A 16,597-nucleotide genomic window follows, 5' to 3' on the forward strand; every position below is an offset into this window, starting at 1 on the left:
TGGTCACAAATATTCTGAAGAATCTGAGTATCCGCGAAAGGAAGGAACAGCAATATTAACTGATGATTCTAATAGAGTGATGGGATGTGGAATTGTTTTCAGGGATGGTACAGTAGCTGAACTGATTTGATTTTAGAGTAAAGGAATAAGAAGGGACTGATACATTACAGTAGACCACAAACAGTGAAAATGATTTAGTGGGACAGCAAATTAGAAACATATTCGGGAATAAAAAGGGGCTGTGATATGAATGATTGCTGTAATCTAAGTGATAAAGAAGTGGAGGAATTTCACCACAAAAAGGTGGTTTCTAGAACAGCCTGTTTGAGCATTTGCTAAAGTTACTTATTAACATTCTGGTCTGTCAGTTCAAGTCTTATGCTAGGCCTAGGGCATGAAAATAAGGAGGTAAAAACAATGACTGCAGATGCTGGAAACCAGAGTCTAGATTAGAATGATGCTGGAAAAGCACAGCAGTTCAGGCAGCATCCAAGAAGCAGTAAAATCGATGTTTCGGGCAAAAGCCCTTCATCAGGAATACAGTATTCCTGATGAAGGGCTTTTGCCCGAAACGTCGATTTTACTGCTCCTCAGATGCTGCCTGAACTGCTGTGCTTTTCCAGCACCATTCTAATCTAGGCCCCTTGAAAATAAGGGATAACTCTCCAATGCAGCACCGAGGGAGCACGATACTGTCAAGATATTAAACGGAGGCTCTATCTGCTGGCTCTGGTGCATGTAAAAGATTCCATGGCATTATTTTGAAGTTGGAGGGAGTCAGCCCTGATGTCTTGACCAATGTTTATCAATCAATTAGTCATTCCTGATTAAGGGTTTTTGCCTGAAACATTGATTTCTTGCTCCTCGGCTGCTGCCTGACCTGCTCTGCTTTGCAAGCACCACTCGAATCTTGATGAATATTTATCAACATCATTAAAACAGATTTATTGGTCATTAAAGTGCAATTATTTCTGTAATGTAGGAAGCCTGGTAGCCGGTTTGTGCAAACTCCCACAAAGAGATAATCCGCCAGATAATCTGTGGTTTTTTTTAATGATGTTGATTGAGTGGTAGGGATGACCAGCTCAGGTGTTAGAGCAGTGGTAGGGATGACCAGCTCAGGTGTTAGAGCAGTGGTAGGGATGACCAGTGCAGGCGTTAGAGCAGTGGTAGGGATGACCAGTGCAGGTGTTAGAGCAGCGGTAGGGATGACCAGCTCAGGTGTTAGAGCAGTGGTAGGGATGGCCAACTCAGGTGTTAGAGCAGTGGTAGGGATGACCAGTGCAGGTGTTAGAGCAGTGGTAGGGATGACCAGTGCAGGTGTTAGAGCAGTGGTAGGGATGACCAATGCAGGTGTTAGAGCAGTGGTAGGGATGCTGCTGCAAATGTGTTGCTGGTCAAAGCACAGCAGGCCAGGCAGCATCTCAGGAATAGAGAATTCGACGTTTCGAGCATAAGCCCTTCATCAGGAATAAGAGAGAGAGAGCCAAGCAGGCTAAGATAAAAGGTAGGGAGGAGGGACTAGGGGGAGGGGCGATGGAGGTGGGATAGGTGGAAGGAGGTCAAGGTGAGGGTGATAAGCCAGAGTGGGGTGGGGGCGGAGAGGTCAGGAAGAGGATTGCAGGTTAGGAGGGCGGTGCTGAGTTGAGGGATGACCAGTGCAGGTGTTAGAGCAGTGGTAGGGATGACCAATGCAGGTGTTAGAGCAGTGGTAGGGATGACCAGTGCAGGTGTTAGAGCAGTGGGTAGGGATAGCCAGCTCAGGTGTTAGAGCAGTGGTAGGGATGACCAGTGCAGGTGTTAGAGCAGTGGTAGGGATGGCCAACTCAGGTGTTAGAGCAATGGTAGGGATGACCAGTGCAGGTGTTAGAGCAGTGGTAGGGATGACCAATGCAGGTGTTAGAGCAGTGGTAGGGATGACCAGTGCAGGTGTTAGAGCAGTGGTAGGGATGACCAGTGCATGTGTTAGAGCAGTGGGTAGGGATAGCCAGCTCAGGTGTTAGAGCAGTGGTAGGGATGACCAGTGCAGGTGTTCGAGCAGTGGTAGGGATGACCAGCTCAGGTGTTAGAGCAGTGGTAGGGATGACCAGCTCAGGTGTTAGAGCAGTGGTAGGGATGACCAATGCAGGTGTTAGAGCAGTGGTAGGGATGACCAGTGCAGGTGTTAGAGCAGTGGGTAGGGATAGCCAGCTCAGGTGTTAGAGCAGTGGTAGGGATGACCAGCTCAGGTGTTCGAGCAGTGGTAGGGATGACCAGTGCAGGTGTTAGAGCAGTGGTAGGGATGACCAGTGCAGGTGTTAGAGCAGTGGTAGGGATGACCAGTGCAGGTGTTAGAGCAGTGGTAGGGATGACCAGCTCAGGTGTTATAGCAGTGGTAGGGATAGCCAGCTCAGGTGTTAGAGCAGTGGTAGGGATGACCAGCTCAGGTGTTAGAGCAGTGGTAGGGATGACCAGTGCAGGTATTAGAGCAGTGGTAGGGATGGCCAGCTCAGGTATTAGAGCAGTGGTAGGGATGTCCAGTGCAGGTATTAGAGCAGTGATAGGGATGGCCAGCTCAGGTGTTAGAGCAGTGGTAGGGATGACCAGCTCAGGTGTTAGAGCAGTGGTAGGGATGACCAGCTCAGGTGTTAGAGCAGTGGTAGGGATGACCAGCTCAGGTATTAGAGCAGTGGTAGGGATGACCAGCTCAGGTGTTAGAGCAGTGGGTAGGGATAGCCAGCTCAGGTGTTAGAGCAGTGGTAGGGATGACCAGCTCAGGTATTAGAGCAGTGGTAGGGATGACCAGCTCAGGTGTTACAGCAGTGGTAGGGATGACCAGCTCAGGTGTTAGAGCAGTGGTAGGGATGACCAGTGCAGGTGTTAGAGCAGTGGTAGGGATGACCAGCTCAGGTGTTCGAGCAGTGGTAGGGATGACCAGTGCAGGTATTAGAGCAGTGGGTAGGGATGACCAGCTCAGGTGTTAGAGCAGTGGTAGGGATGACCAGTGCAGGTGTTAGAGCAGTGGTAGGGATGACCAGCTCAGGTGTTAGAGCAGTGGTAGGGATGACCAGCTCAGGTATTAGAGCAGTGGTAGGGATGACCAGCTCAGGTGTTAGAGCAGTGGGTAGGGATAGCCAGCTCAGGTGTTAGAGCAGTGGTAGGGATGACCAGCTCAGGTATTAGAGCAGTGGTAGGGATGACCAGTGCAGGTGTTAGAGCAGTGGGTAGGGATGACCAGCTCAGGTGTTAGAGCAGTGGTAGGGATGACCAGTGCAGGTGTTAGAGCAGTGGTAGGGATGACCAGCTCAGGTGTTAGAGCAGTGGTAGGGATGACCAGCTCAGGTATTAGAGCAGTGGTAGGGATGACCAGCTCAGGTGTTAGAGCAGTGGGTAGGGATAGCCAGCTCAGGTGTTAGAGCAGTGGTAGGGATGACCAGCTCAGGTATAAGAGCAGTGGTAGGGATGACCAGTGCAGGTGTTAGAGCAGTGGTAGGGATGACCAGCTCAGGTATTAGAGCAGTGGTAGGGATGACCAGCTCAGGTGTTGGAGCAGTGGTAGGGATGACCAGCTCAGGTATTAGAGCAGTGGTAGGGATGACCAGCTCAGGTATTAGAGCAGTGGTAGGGATGACCAGCTCAGGTGTTCGAGCAGTGGTAGGGATGACCAGCTCAGGTATTAGAGCAGTGGTAGGGATGACCAACTCAGGTATTAGAGCAGTGGTAGGGATGACCAGTGCAGGTATTAGAGCAGTGGTAGGGATGACCAGCTCAGGTATTAGAGCAGTGGTAGGGATGACCAGCTCAGGTGTTCGAGCAGTGGTTTTCAACCAGTGTGCCACAAAAACTATCCGAATTTGCTGTGAAATTTTGTACAAGGGTAATGAAAATCAGTGTAAAACAGACATTGTTTCAACTTAACCAATATTCTATCCAGCCAAAATTACAACTCATAAAAATTGATCATCAAACGCGAGGTATTGGTTTCTCAATTTTCCATGCACAGGCCCTAGGGCAGTTGACGTGATCATTTTTACCACAGAAACCGAGCAAGAGCATTGGTGTACTTTGTTTTGTTGATACTAAAAGGAAACAAACAAGCTAATGTTAGCCTGTGCAGCTAAATTGCCCACATCCATATTTCTTTGTGAAATCTGTTCTTTTTAGAACAGGGAAAGAAAAACGATTAAGGGGCAATTCATCCACTAATTCAGTCAATGGTAGAACATCTGAATTCAAAGGAAAAATAGCAAGAATATCAGCAGGTCCAAGTTTCGCAGTAACCAGGTAAATTGCAAATTAATCTATTAATGTGTTTTGCTCTAAGCCATTGATCTTCAATTATGTTCAGCTATTTCACAAAAATTATGCTTTCAAAAATATTATTAGAAACATGAAAAGTCATCTTTCTAAAATGCATTCACAGCATCTGGATTGCTGGCTAATCCAGAATTTATTGACCATCCCTAATTGCCTAAAGGGAATTAAGTGTGAACCCACAATACTATGGGTCTGCAGTCACATGTAGGCTAGGTTCCTTTCCAAAAGGACATTAATGAACCAAATGGGTTTTTCTCCAATCAACAACAATTTCACAATCGTCATTATGCTCTTAACTACAGATCTTTATTGAATTGCAAACTCCACCATCTGCCATGGGCAGATTTGAACCTGGGTGTCCAGGCCATTATCAGGATCTCTAGATTAGCAGTAATATCACTTGGCCAGCACCTCCCCTGCAGAATTAAGATTGCTGAACCAAATGCAATGCATGGAACAAATATAGGGCCATGAATAGTTAGAAATAATCTAACAAAGCAGAGTTTGAAAATACTTGCAGTTGAAGACGGTGTAATTTTCCCTGTGGATTTGAAATGTTAATGCATTTGATTCTTCTTTAGCTTGTTGCATGTAAGATATTGCAAACCTTACTAGTAAGACCATTACTACAGTAAGTACAATAAATATTACCTTTGTGAGCAATCAATTTACCTGAAAAAGGTGGGCATGCCGTGGCATTGTTTGTCTCATTGAAGTGTGCCGTGTTACTGAACAGGTTGGGAACCACTGTGTTAAGAGTGTTTAAGAACGCTGACAGTGTTGGTTCAGTCACGGTACAGGCAGAGATGGCTTTGTACGTTGCCTATTCTAATTTCACGATTGTGATATAATGGGGCAACCGTAATAGAGATGTGATAGAGATGTTAGGGGGCTGAAGTAATTCCAAAGATGTGTGGAGAGCCAGCATCAGTAAGCCTTGGGCAACTGAGGATTCTACATGAAGACAGAGAAACTGAAGGGATAAATATTGGCCAACACACCATGGCTAAATCTCTCTTCTTTTACAAAACTTTGCTCAATCTTCAAAATCAAAATCTATGACATTGTTTAGTTCTGCTTGGATGATCAGACAAGGCCAGCTTTTCTGGAAGGCTTACTGCCAGAGTGCAGCTTATCCTCAGTCCCGCACTGGAGTGTTAACCTGAAATTTTTCGGAAAGACTAAATGAAAGAATGAAGAGAGATTGGTCAGAAAAGATAAGAGCAATGATAGATTTTGTACAAACATCAAAAGAGTTTTCAAAACTTAAAGGAAAGGGTTAATCAGTGACAAAAATTGGAATCTCATCAAGATTAAAATATGAGTCAAGGTTAGAGCGGTGCTGGAAAAGCACAGCAGGTCTGGCAACATCCGAGAAGCAGGAAGATCAACATTTCGGGCAGGAGCCCTTCATCAGGAATGAGGCTGGAAGCCTCAGGGGTGGAAAGATAAATGAGAGGGGGTGGGGCTGGGGAGAAGGTAGTTGAGAGTGCAGTAGGTGGATGGAGGAAGGGGGTAAAGGTGATAGGCCAGAGAGGAGGGTGGAACGGATAGGTGGGAAGGAAGATTGACAGGTGGGACAGGTCATGAGGACGGTGCTGAGCTGGAAGTTTGGAACTGGGGTAAGGTGGGGGAGGGGGAGAGGAAATTGGTGAAGTCCGCATTGATGCCTTGGGGTTGAAGGGTCCCAAGGCGGAAGATGAGGCGTTCTTCCTCCAGGCGTCGGGTGGTGAGGGAGTGGTGGTGAAGGAGGCCCAGGACCTGCATGTCCTCGGCAGAGTGGGAGGGGAAGTTGAAATGTTCAGCCATGGGGTGGTGGGGTTGGTTGGTGCGGGTGTCCCAGAGATGTTCCCTGAAGCACTCTACAAAAAAGCATCCAGTCTCCCAATGTAAAGGAGACCGCACTGGAAGCAATGGATACAATAAATGGCATTTATGAAAGTGCAGGTGTAACTTTGGTGGATGTGGAAAGCTCCTTTGGGGCCTTGGATGGAGGTGTGGGAGGAGGTGTGGGCGCAGGTTTTGCAATTCCTGTGGTGGCAGGGCAAGGTGCCAGGAGGGGAGGGTGGGTTGTTGGGGAGGGGGGTTAAAGGTTAAAATATGGCCGAGATGTTAAATTAATATCTTGCTTCAGATTTGCCTCAGAAATGTGTGGGAGTTGAAATGAAGAGGCACTACAGGGTAGCTAGGGACAGGCAACAAGTGTTGGCCAACCAGCAACACCTATGTCCCGCAAGTGAATTCAAAAAAATAGGTGAAATAATTAGATAGGATGACTCTCAATAAGGAAGTAATTCAGCAAACATGATTGGAATTCAAAGCAGGAAAGCACAAATTCTGAAGGTTTGTAACCCAGAATACTGAGGAATCTTAAGCACAATCTTGAAAGGATCCTTGAGCGGATGATATATCCAAAGGAAAATCTCTATTCAAAAAAGCAGGTAATTATTGATCAGCCTAACATTGGTAAGCTTCCAAAACGATAAGATGGGACAACACTGATATTCAGCATGAAAAGACAGGAGTTAAGAACAGCCAGTCCATATTAGTAAAAGGGAAGTCATATCTGATTAATTTTATATACTGCAGCTCTTTGAAGAAATATGGAATATATTCATAAAGGAACTGCAATAGACCTTGCTGACCTACACTGACCCCCAATCCAGCTATGCCTCGACTATCATTTCCTTGTTTTCAAATCCCTCTAATGCCTCACCCCTCCCTACCTCTGCAGCCTTCTCCCACCATAAAGCCTTCCAAGATCTCTGCACTCCTCCAATGCTGCACTTACAATTTTCATTGCTACTCTCACTGGTGGCACTGTCTTTACATAGATCTAGGATCTGGAATTCTCTCGCCTGGGCTGAGAAATGGCAAGTAACATTTTCGCCACCCAATTGCCAAACAATGAGCATTGCCAATAAGAGACAATCTAACCACTGTCCTTTGATATTCAATATTATTACCATCACTGAACCTCAATTATCAATATCCTGGGGGTTCCATTGATCAAACACTCAACTGGTGTCTCACCAAATAAACATACTGGCTAAAAGAACAGGAGAGAGATTAGGATTACTGCAGTGAATAATTCACCTCCTGACTCCCCAAAGTCTGTCCACCATTTAAAAACACATCAGGAGTGCAATGGAACATGCTCCACTTGTCTGGTTGAGTGCTGCTCCACAACACACAAGAAGCATCCAGAACAAAGCAGCCCACTTTATTGGCATCACATTCCCAAGCATCCACTCCCCCCTCCACTGTCACTGAGCAGCAGCAGTGTGTACTATCTACAAGTTGCACTGCAGAAATTCACTAGAGATCCTCAGACATCATCGTCTAGAAAGACAAGGTCAGCAGATACTTGGGAATATCACCACCTACAAGTTCTCCGCCAAGCCACTTACCATCCTGACTTGGAAATATATTGCAGCAACCTTTAGGCTGCAAATCAAGAGAACTTAAAACATAGAAAAATACAGCACAGTACAGGCCCTTCAGCCCTCGATGTTGCGCTGACCGAAGCCTACCTAACCTACACTAGCCCAATAACCTCCATATGCTTATCCAATGCTAAGTTAGATAGGTTTGTGAATTGGCAGATATATGTTTGAGTTAAATTAATTCAGAAAACAATGAATTGATATTTAGAGGGAAGAGCAGAAAAAGCGATGTTGACTGCAGCAGTTCAAGGTGGTGGCCCACCATTACCTTTTTAAGAGATGGGCAATAAATGTTGGGCAACATGATCCAATATGAATAAATAAAAATATGTTTCATATACTGAAGGAAAGCAGAAAGTGTTGCCTCTTGGAGTTATTTTTAGGTTTTTAGCATTTTCCAATATATGTTTTAATTAAAGCACCATAAAAATAAAATGCACACATTGCACAAAAAAGGGGAAATAGCTACTTTTAGGCTGCAAATCAAAAGAGCTTAGATAGGTTCGTAGGTTGGCAGATAAACCTTAGAGTAAAATTAATTCAGAAAATCATGAGTTGATATTGAGGGAAAAATCAGAAAGATTTTAAACTACATTTAACAGTGGAAACTGGTTAACTCAGTTGATTGGATGGCTAGAGTGCAATTCGGAATAACATCAGCATCATGGAATTGATTCCTGCCAAGGATGACTTGGAAACAAAAGCAGAAATTGCTGGAAAAACTTGGCAGTTCTCGCAGATTCTGTGGAGAGAAATTAGAGTTACCGTTTTGGATCCAGTGGCCCTTCTTCAGAACTGACTTGGTACCTGCCTCCAAGCCCTGAGACTATGGTAATGGCAAACAGCCACTTGCCAAAAAGAAACCACCAGGGAAATAGCTCAGGATGAGGCACCAGTGGACAACAAGCCAAAGACCTACCTTCAGAAAGAGCGTACATAAATGCATGAATATCTAACAATAAAGTTTCAGGATTGGAAAAGTTGGGAAACCTTAGTGGTTCAGAAACACAAAAATGTTTCAAGAAATATTTAGCAGATTTTAAAAATAGCAGCAAATCAAAGAGGTGCTGTTAAACCAATGTTAAGCTGCTGTTAAAACATTACGGACAGATTGTCCCACTCCAGAAATGATTTCAAAGCCAGGGAGAGAATATGAATTGGATTTATCAGGAAGATGCCAAGTATAAACAAGAAAAATGTGGATCACTTTTTACCAGAGCAGAGTGGAATAAATGGAGATAAGATAAAGTTGTTCACATTTGTAATGGGTTTTTGTCTGGATAAATGGGAATCTAGTGAACATAAATTTATTGTCATTACCAAAAGATTAAAAGGAGAGATTGACTTATTTTTACATATTTTGGTTGTTCTAACATGCACTGCCTAAACTGAAATAGAAACTGGTGTAAGCAATGGTTTTTCAACGGGAAGTGAGTAAGTATTTGAAAAGTTTAAAAAAAGGGGACTGCAACAAGGCTTGAGGACATATTGTGTTGAATCTATAATTTGAAAAATACCCCATCAGCATTGCTAAATGCAACATGGACAGATACAAATAAATATCCCATTCATTGCCCAATCAATTACACTCAGTTTAAATTCAGCATGGCTAAGGCACAGAGTAAACACCCTTTTCACTGCCCTGTCATGTTGGTTAGTTTCACTGCAGTATCAGGGGAGCAGGTTAAACACAGCAGAAACTATGTGCTGAATAAAACGTGCTGAGTAAAATGCATTTGCAATTAAATGTTGTACTCTCAGCATTTGTCCACTACAAACTAAGTTGTAATCATCTGAAATTATTCCACAGATAAAAACAATGATGTGTTGAAAATCTGAAATGAAAATGGAAAACACCACAGTCGAGGAACTGTGACAGTTGATCCAAAGTACAAATTCCATTTCTACTGAAATATATTTTGGTTATAATTGCAAAAGAGCAGCCCTGTGATCAAGGGAAGCCCTGTGCTCAATAGGTCAAAATAAATGAATGATGTTCGATCCGGTCCACCAACTCATCCCCTGGCAATGGATAATTTAATGGTCAGAGCTGTTCAGTGTGATCAAACCAAGGTTCAATACAAGTTTCTCTGCCTGCTCAGTTGGCAATAACCAATTTCTTCCAAATTCAGCATGACCTCAATTTGAAACTTTGAATAGTAGGTGAGTCATCTATATCCCTCTCAAACCTATCACTGAATTCAATCATGTTATGGTAACTGTTAGTTGGGTATTCATTTAACCATTAGATTGTTGACTAATTCTGACATGTTACTCAGCACCTTATCTAATCTGGCCTTTCATTTTCACTGGTTCAAGAACATATTGCTCCAGCAAACTGTCTCAAAAACACTCAAGAAAATTTCTGCTCTCAAGCTCCAAACTATTTAATTTCTCTCAGACAATGTACAAATGTAAATTTCCCATTATAATCAATTGACTTTTGCAACAAGCTTCATTTGGATACCTATATTTTTGTATTAAGTTACTTTACCACTGCTATCAGGAGACTGAACGACAACTCACACTTGAGGTTTTATGCCTTTTCCCAGGGTAAAAAATGAGGTCTGCAGATGCTGGAGATCACAGCTGAAAATGTGTTGCTGGTTAAAGCACAGCAGGTTAGGCAGCATCCAAGGAACAGGAAATTCGACGTTTCGGGCATAAGCCCTTCCTGATGAAGGGCTTATGCCCGAAACGTCGAATTTCCTGTTCCTTGGATGCTGCCTAACCTACTGTGCTTTAACCAGCAACACATTTTCAGCTGCCTTTTCCCAGCCCTTGATTCTCCCACCAGTTGTAATGGATTATTGCCTTTAACCATAAACTAAGAGACTGTAATTATAGTACCAGTTGCCCTGCGCCTCCTACAAAGAAATCAAGTAACTTGGACAAGGGGGAATCAGAAGATCTTGGGAAACAAAAACAACACCTCAACAAATCATGTGCACTGATCCAACTGAACTGCATTTTCCTAGTTTTACTGAATCGACCAATAAACACCCTTTTTTGTTAGTTTGTCTCTGTCAGTTAAGTGTTTGTCACAGTTTAAAGGGGGTTTATAGTTTCAATGAATAGAATTAAATGTTGATATTTCATTGTTGTTTGCCTGTGGCCGGAACTTTTTATTTGTAGTAAAACGTGTTCTTCTTAAGTACACTGGTCAGTATTTCCTATTGACCCGATTTCATTGGTCAGGTAAACTGACAAATTTGCATTCTTTGATTAAATCATTAACTGTTGTGGAAACCCTTTTCTAAATGTAGAAACACTTTTCTAAATGTGTAGTAATACTGCAAAAAGGCATGTTTTTCATCTTGCACTCATCAGGAGTATATAAAAATGTTTTAAAATGTTGTTCCTCTTTAAAATGGTACTCTTGCAAATGTCCTGATGAGTATATGACACAAAACTTGGTGGGGATGAGAATTCCAAGGAGGCTGCAAAGCAGCTTAAAAGGTGATATAGGCAGGCTGAGTAAGTGGTCAAGAATATGGCAGATGGAATAGAATATACGGTTATCCATTTTAGCAGGAAAAACAAAGGTACAGAATATTTCTTAAATTACGAAAGATTGGAAAGTGTTTTTCTCCAAAGGGACTATATATCTTTGATCATAAGTCACTGAAAGTTAGCATGCAACTGCAGGAAGCAATTCAGATGACAAACAATATTTAGTCTCTATCGCAAGAAGATTTGAATGCAGGAGCAACAATGGTTCGCTACAATTGTACAGAACATTAAGGATATAACTGTCATAAAGGGAGTGCAGCAGAGGTCCACTAGACTGATGCCTAGGATGGTGAGGCCATTCTGTGAAGAGGATTTGAGGAGATTGGGCCTGTATTCTCTGGACCTTAGAAGAATGAGAGGCGATCTTTGTAGAAACATACAAAATGTTTTTCCTGAATATGGTATCTATAACTGGGAAACACTGTCAGAATAAAAGGCAAGTCAATTAGGACTGAAATGAGGAGGAAGTTCTTCACTCATTGGGGTGAATCTTTGATACGCTTTATCCCAAAGGGCTGTGGGAGCTCAGTCATGAAGAAAATTCGAAAGTGAGATTGATTGATTTTTAGTTGCTAATGATATCAAGGAATATGGAGGTGGCTGGGAATATGGCATTGGGGTTCATGATCAGCCATGATCTGAAGTAGTGAAGCAGGCCCGAGGAGATAGTGAGGACTGCAGATGCTGGTGAGTCAGAGTCAATGAGGTGTGGCACTGGAAAAAGCACAGCAGGTCAGGCAGCATCTGAGAAGCAGGAGAATCGTTGTTCATCAGGGTCCTGCCCAAACCATCGACTATCTTGCTTCTCAGATGCTGCCTGACCTGCTGTGCTTTTTCCAGCACCACATTTTATCAACTTGAATGCTGAGTGGCCTATTCCTGTCCCTATGTCTCCTCTTGACATGGACCACAACACATCTTTAATCTCCCTGTTCAGATCCCTATTGTGATACGGGATATCCTTCAAGCTGGCACTAGGAAGGGCGGCTCTGTGGTTAGCAACACCAGGGTCCCAGGTTCGATCCCAGCCTCGGGTGACTGTCTGTGTGGAGTTTGCACGTTCTCCCCATGCAAACACGAGTACTACAGTTTCCTCCCACAGTCCAAAGATCAGGTGAATTGGCCATGCTAAATTGTCCGTAGTGTTAGGTGCATTAGTCAGAGGGAAATGGGTATGGGTGGGTTACTCTTCAGAGGGTCGGTGTGGACTTGTTGGGCCGAAGGGTAGTCTAATCTAAACATACCACCAGGGACTCCAAATCATTAAAGCAGAGGATGCGAGCTACCATCACCCACAAATAACCAAATAAAAGGGAAAAATGTAAACACTTCCATTTATAAAATGATTTCCATTACTAACAGACATCTCAAAGCTAATGAAGGCTTTTTGGAAAGTCACTGTTGTAATGTAGGAAATGCAGCAGTTGAATTGCACACTGCTAGATAATGAACGGGTAATCTGTTTCTTTGAGATGCAGGTTGAGAGATAAAAATGGTCCAAAGGTCCAGACGTAACTCTCCTGCTCTTCTCAAAATAGTACTCTGGCATCTTTTACACACATCTGAGCAGACAAATAGTGTTATATATCATAATAGTTCTGAAAGAGTTCATGTTGAATTTGCATTAGCTCCATCTACTTTGATGATATCTTTGGATGAAGAACCTGGTTGGATTGTACCAGGTCCCAAAGATGAAACATACTTATCTCCTCATCATTGTAATTATGCCTAACTAGTGAATGTTAATTGCTATCATGTTGTATAAGTGACTTTTTATGTGAAGACTCCACAGGAACCTATCCTCTACCACTGATAGGCCCTTAGACTCAGCACAGACAGGAGGATTGGTAACTGTGAACTGCTTCAGCCACAAACTACCCGTGGTTGGTAACCCAGAAGCTACAACATGCCAGGAGTTGTGGCATCTAAAAACCCAGCTGATGGGGCCTCAGTGTCACCCTAAAGACAACACCCCCGACAGTGCAGCACTCTTTCAGTACTGCGCTGGAGTGTCAACTTCAATTTTTGGAGCCAAGCACCACGAATGGGCCTTGAACTGAGCACATTGTGACATTGAGCATAAGGGTACTACCAACTGAAGCTAAAGGCTGGAGTATGCTTGAGACTAGGATGGATAAAACTGCTCACACAGTTGGTCGAAGCTGTTGAATTGGTTCATGCAATATTCACTGGGAATTGATTGTGGAATGAAATGAGCTGTAAGAAACCAAGATAACATCGATGACAAAGATTGCAGGGTTTCGCCAACTTCCCTTAGTGGAGGAGATTTCACCTCCTGACCCTCAAACCAGATGAGAAGTAGGTTCACAAAGTTCTATGACAGGAAGAAACAGGAGAGAGGAGAGTATTGCTGAACAAGGAGACTTGGTGATAGAAGGGTTTTCATGACATTCCCAATCATCCAGGAGATGGTTGGTTTTTAACTGACATTTGAATGGATAGGCTATGAAACTGTGGAGCTTGAGCCAGCTGTAACTGCAATGTGATTCAGGTCACATCATACTTTGAACAATCAGCAATGTTTAGTGGACTATACCTGGAATCAGCAAGTTGCCTTACGAGGAAAGGCTTGATAGGCTAGGCCTGTATCCTACAGAGATGAGAAGAGTCAGAGGTAACTTAATTGAAACATACCAGATCCAGAAGGGCGCTGTCACTTGACAGCAGAGGAGAAGGGGGGAGAGAGAAGGGGGAAAAGGAAAAGAAAGAGGAGAATGGGGATAATAGGGAAAAGGGGAAGAAGGGGGAGAGTAGGAGGGAGGAGAGGGTGAAGAGAACGGGGAGGATGGGCTGAAGGGGGAGGACGAGGTGAAGGGGAAGTCATGCCCTTGCGTCTGCCATTCCAATCCCCCCCCCATTACTTACCTGGGTCTTGCATCCTTCATGATCCCAGCTCTTGAGATGACTCTTCCTTCAGCAGCCCCATGGCATCCTCCAGGGTGCTCTCAAGAGGCTCTGATTGGCTGATAGCTCTGAACTGGGATAGTGCCCCTCACTCCCCAAGGAGGGTAGGTGAAGGCCCCCTTAGTTGCCTTAACCACTGCCTGATTTGGTGTGTGATTTGAGCAGCTGCCCTTTGGGAGGAGGTAGTAAGACTTCAGGCCTGGGCCCCAGAGACCCCTTGACCCTGACCCTGACCCCTCCCCTTTCCCAGGAAGACTCTGCTTGACATTTAGTGAACTAGATCAGCTTTTACTACCATAGTCACTGAGACTAAACTCTCAATTCGAGATTCTATAGATTGAAGTTAAATTCCATCAGGCTGACTGTTTATTCAGGAGAGAGGTTACCTGTCAGATCTTGCCTCTGTGGTGTGTACACAGCTATCTTCCCAAGTCGCAACTGTTACTGCTCACTTCAAATCTGGTTAGTTTACTTTTTTTTGTTTAGTAGTTGAATAGTTATCTGACATGTCTGGGTCACAAATGACGGAAACGGTCTCCACAAAAGTGTCCTGCCCTCCGCCCCCTGTTGGAGATGACCAAGTCCCAGGGCAGGAGGTCAGTCATATCCTGCTTCCCTGACTGAAGTCAGGCCACAATCTCTGACTGGGGTGGAGTGACAGAGCCAAGAACACGCAAAGCTAGAGGCAAGAAATGATCGACATGGCCTCGTCTGCCTCAGAAAATGGAATTGGGATGGTTAGTTAATGTGACAGGACTAGATCTGTTCAAAGGAATGTTCATCTTTCGGAGGGCGAAGTCACTAATGTTCAGAGAGTGCTCACCTTTTAGACGCTGTCGTTTCCTCCCTTGCCTGATCCTTCTATGCTCCAAGTCCATCTGATCGCCTGGCTTCTGAAGCGGTGATCGCCCATCAGCAGTTGTCCCCCAGCTCCCTAAAATTCCACATTCGTCGTGCCTGTAGCTTTTAGCACTCTCCCGATAAACAGCGAGACTGAAGTCCAAAACAAACAGCTTGACCGCCTCTCGGCAGACTCTGACATTCCTTATCTACAGAGTAACAAGATCTGTGTTCCCAGCACCTGCCGTCCCCCTGCAACAGGAGGTTCTCTCTGCCTGAGGCAGTCCCGGGCTCTGCTTGAAGAGCCGTTTCTCACTCTCTGAGTTCCGCACACGACAAGAGTCCTTGTCAGAGTGTTGTGCTAACATGTCTAGTAACCTCCCACTGAAGCGTTTGAAACAGGTTCTACTGGTGTTGGAGCTATACAGGCACAGAGCGAGAGGGAGAGAAAAGGAGAGGAGTTGTTAACACACACAACACTCTATAACATTCTGTACTAATTAAAAGTCAATTCCCACATGGCATTGTGTAAATAACATACATGATCTTGTCCAAATAAGTAACAAAGCTACAAGCTTGGTTCTGCCTTAATATAACTGGTGAATAATATCTGCTGTGGTTAACAAATCATTTCATCAAATAACTTCAACTAAACACAACTTCACACCCACTCCTGATTCTATTTGGTTGCCACGTCAAATTCCCTGGAAACATAAAGGTTGACAGTACAAAGATGCTATAAAACTGGCATAGAAGGAGTCCATTCAGCCTCATGGCTGGTGCTAGCTCTTCAACTGGCCCCGTGTCTTCTATATCCCCAAGGCCTGTTACATACCAAATTTGAACTTAATCAACTGCAACCTCTTTCAGTGAAGTGAAGCCAAAATCCTCAATGGAGTTGAATGTCAAATCTCATCAAGCTTCTGAATAAGGAACAACTAAAGGCTATCCAGCCCTTTTAGCCCACTCCACCATTCAATAAGATCATGGCTGATCTGATTTTAACCTCAATTCTACCGCCGTGTGGGCGGCACGGTGGCACAGTGGTTAGCACTGCTGCCTCACAGCGCCTGTAGACCCGGGTTCAATTCCCGACTCAGGCGACTGACTGTGTGGAGTTTGCACGTTCTCCCCGTGTCTGCGTGGGTTTCCTCCGGGTGCTCCGGTTTCCTCCCACAGTCCAAAGATGTGCGGGTCAGGTGAATTGGCCAAGCTAAATTGCCCGTAGTGTTAGGTAAGGGGTAAATGTAGGGGTATGGGTGGGTTGCGCTTCGGCGGGTCGGTGTGGACTTGTTGGGCCGAAGGGCCTGTTTCCACACTGTAAGTCTAATCTAATCTAATCTACATTCCTGGATATTCCCAATAATCTTTCATCCCCTTGATAATCAAGAATCTACCTCTGCCTTAAAAATATTTAAAGATTCTGTGCCTTTTAAGGAAAGGAATTCCAAAGATTTACAGTCGTCTGAGAGGGGAAAAAAGGTTCCCCATCTCTGTTTTAGAAGATGACCCCTTATTTTTAAAACTTTGACACCTTGTGCTAGATTTTCCCACAAGAGGAAACATTCTTTCCACAT

The 16,597-nt window shown here is 44.2% G+C and overlaps 1 protein-coding gene across 1 annotated transcript in view; it reads right to left on the bottom strand.

The window, feature by feature from the left end:
- The window catches only part of arhgef19 (Rho guanine nucleotide exchange factor (GEF) 19), a 99,408-nt gene extending 84,065 nt beyond the window's left edge, over positions 1 to 15,343 (bottom strand). The window contains exon 1 of the mRNA XM_060852156.1: positions 15,004 to 15,343. Coding sequence (XP_060708139.1) covers positions 15,004 to 15,058 — 55 coding nt within the window. The 5' untranslated portion in view covers positions 15,059 to 15,343. The remainder of the gene's footprint in view (positions 1 to 15,003) is intronic.
- Between the last annotated feature and the right edge of the window lie 1,254 nt (positions 15,344 to 16,597).

The sequence above is a fragment of the Hemiscyllium ocellatum genome, chromosome 37, assembly GCF_020745735.1.
Source record: "Hemiscyllium ocellatum isolate sHemOce1 chromosome 37, sHemOce1.pat.X.cur, whole genome shotgun sequence".
NCBI classification, from domain to species: domain Eukaryota; kingdom Metazoa; phylum Chordata; class Chondrichthyes; order Orectolobiformes; family Hemiscylliidae; genus Hemiscyllium; species Hemiscyllium ocellatum.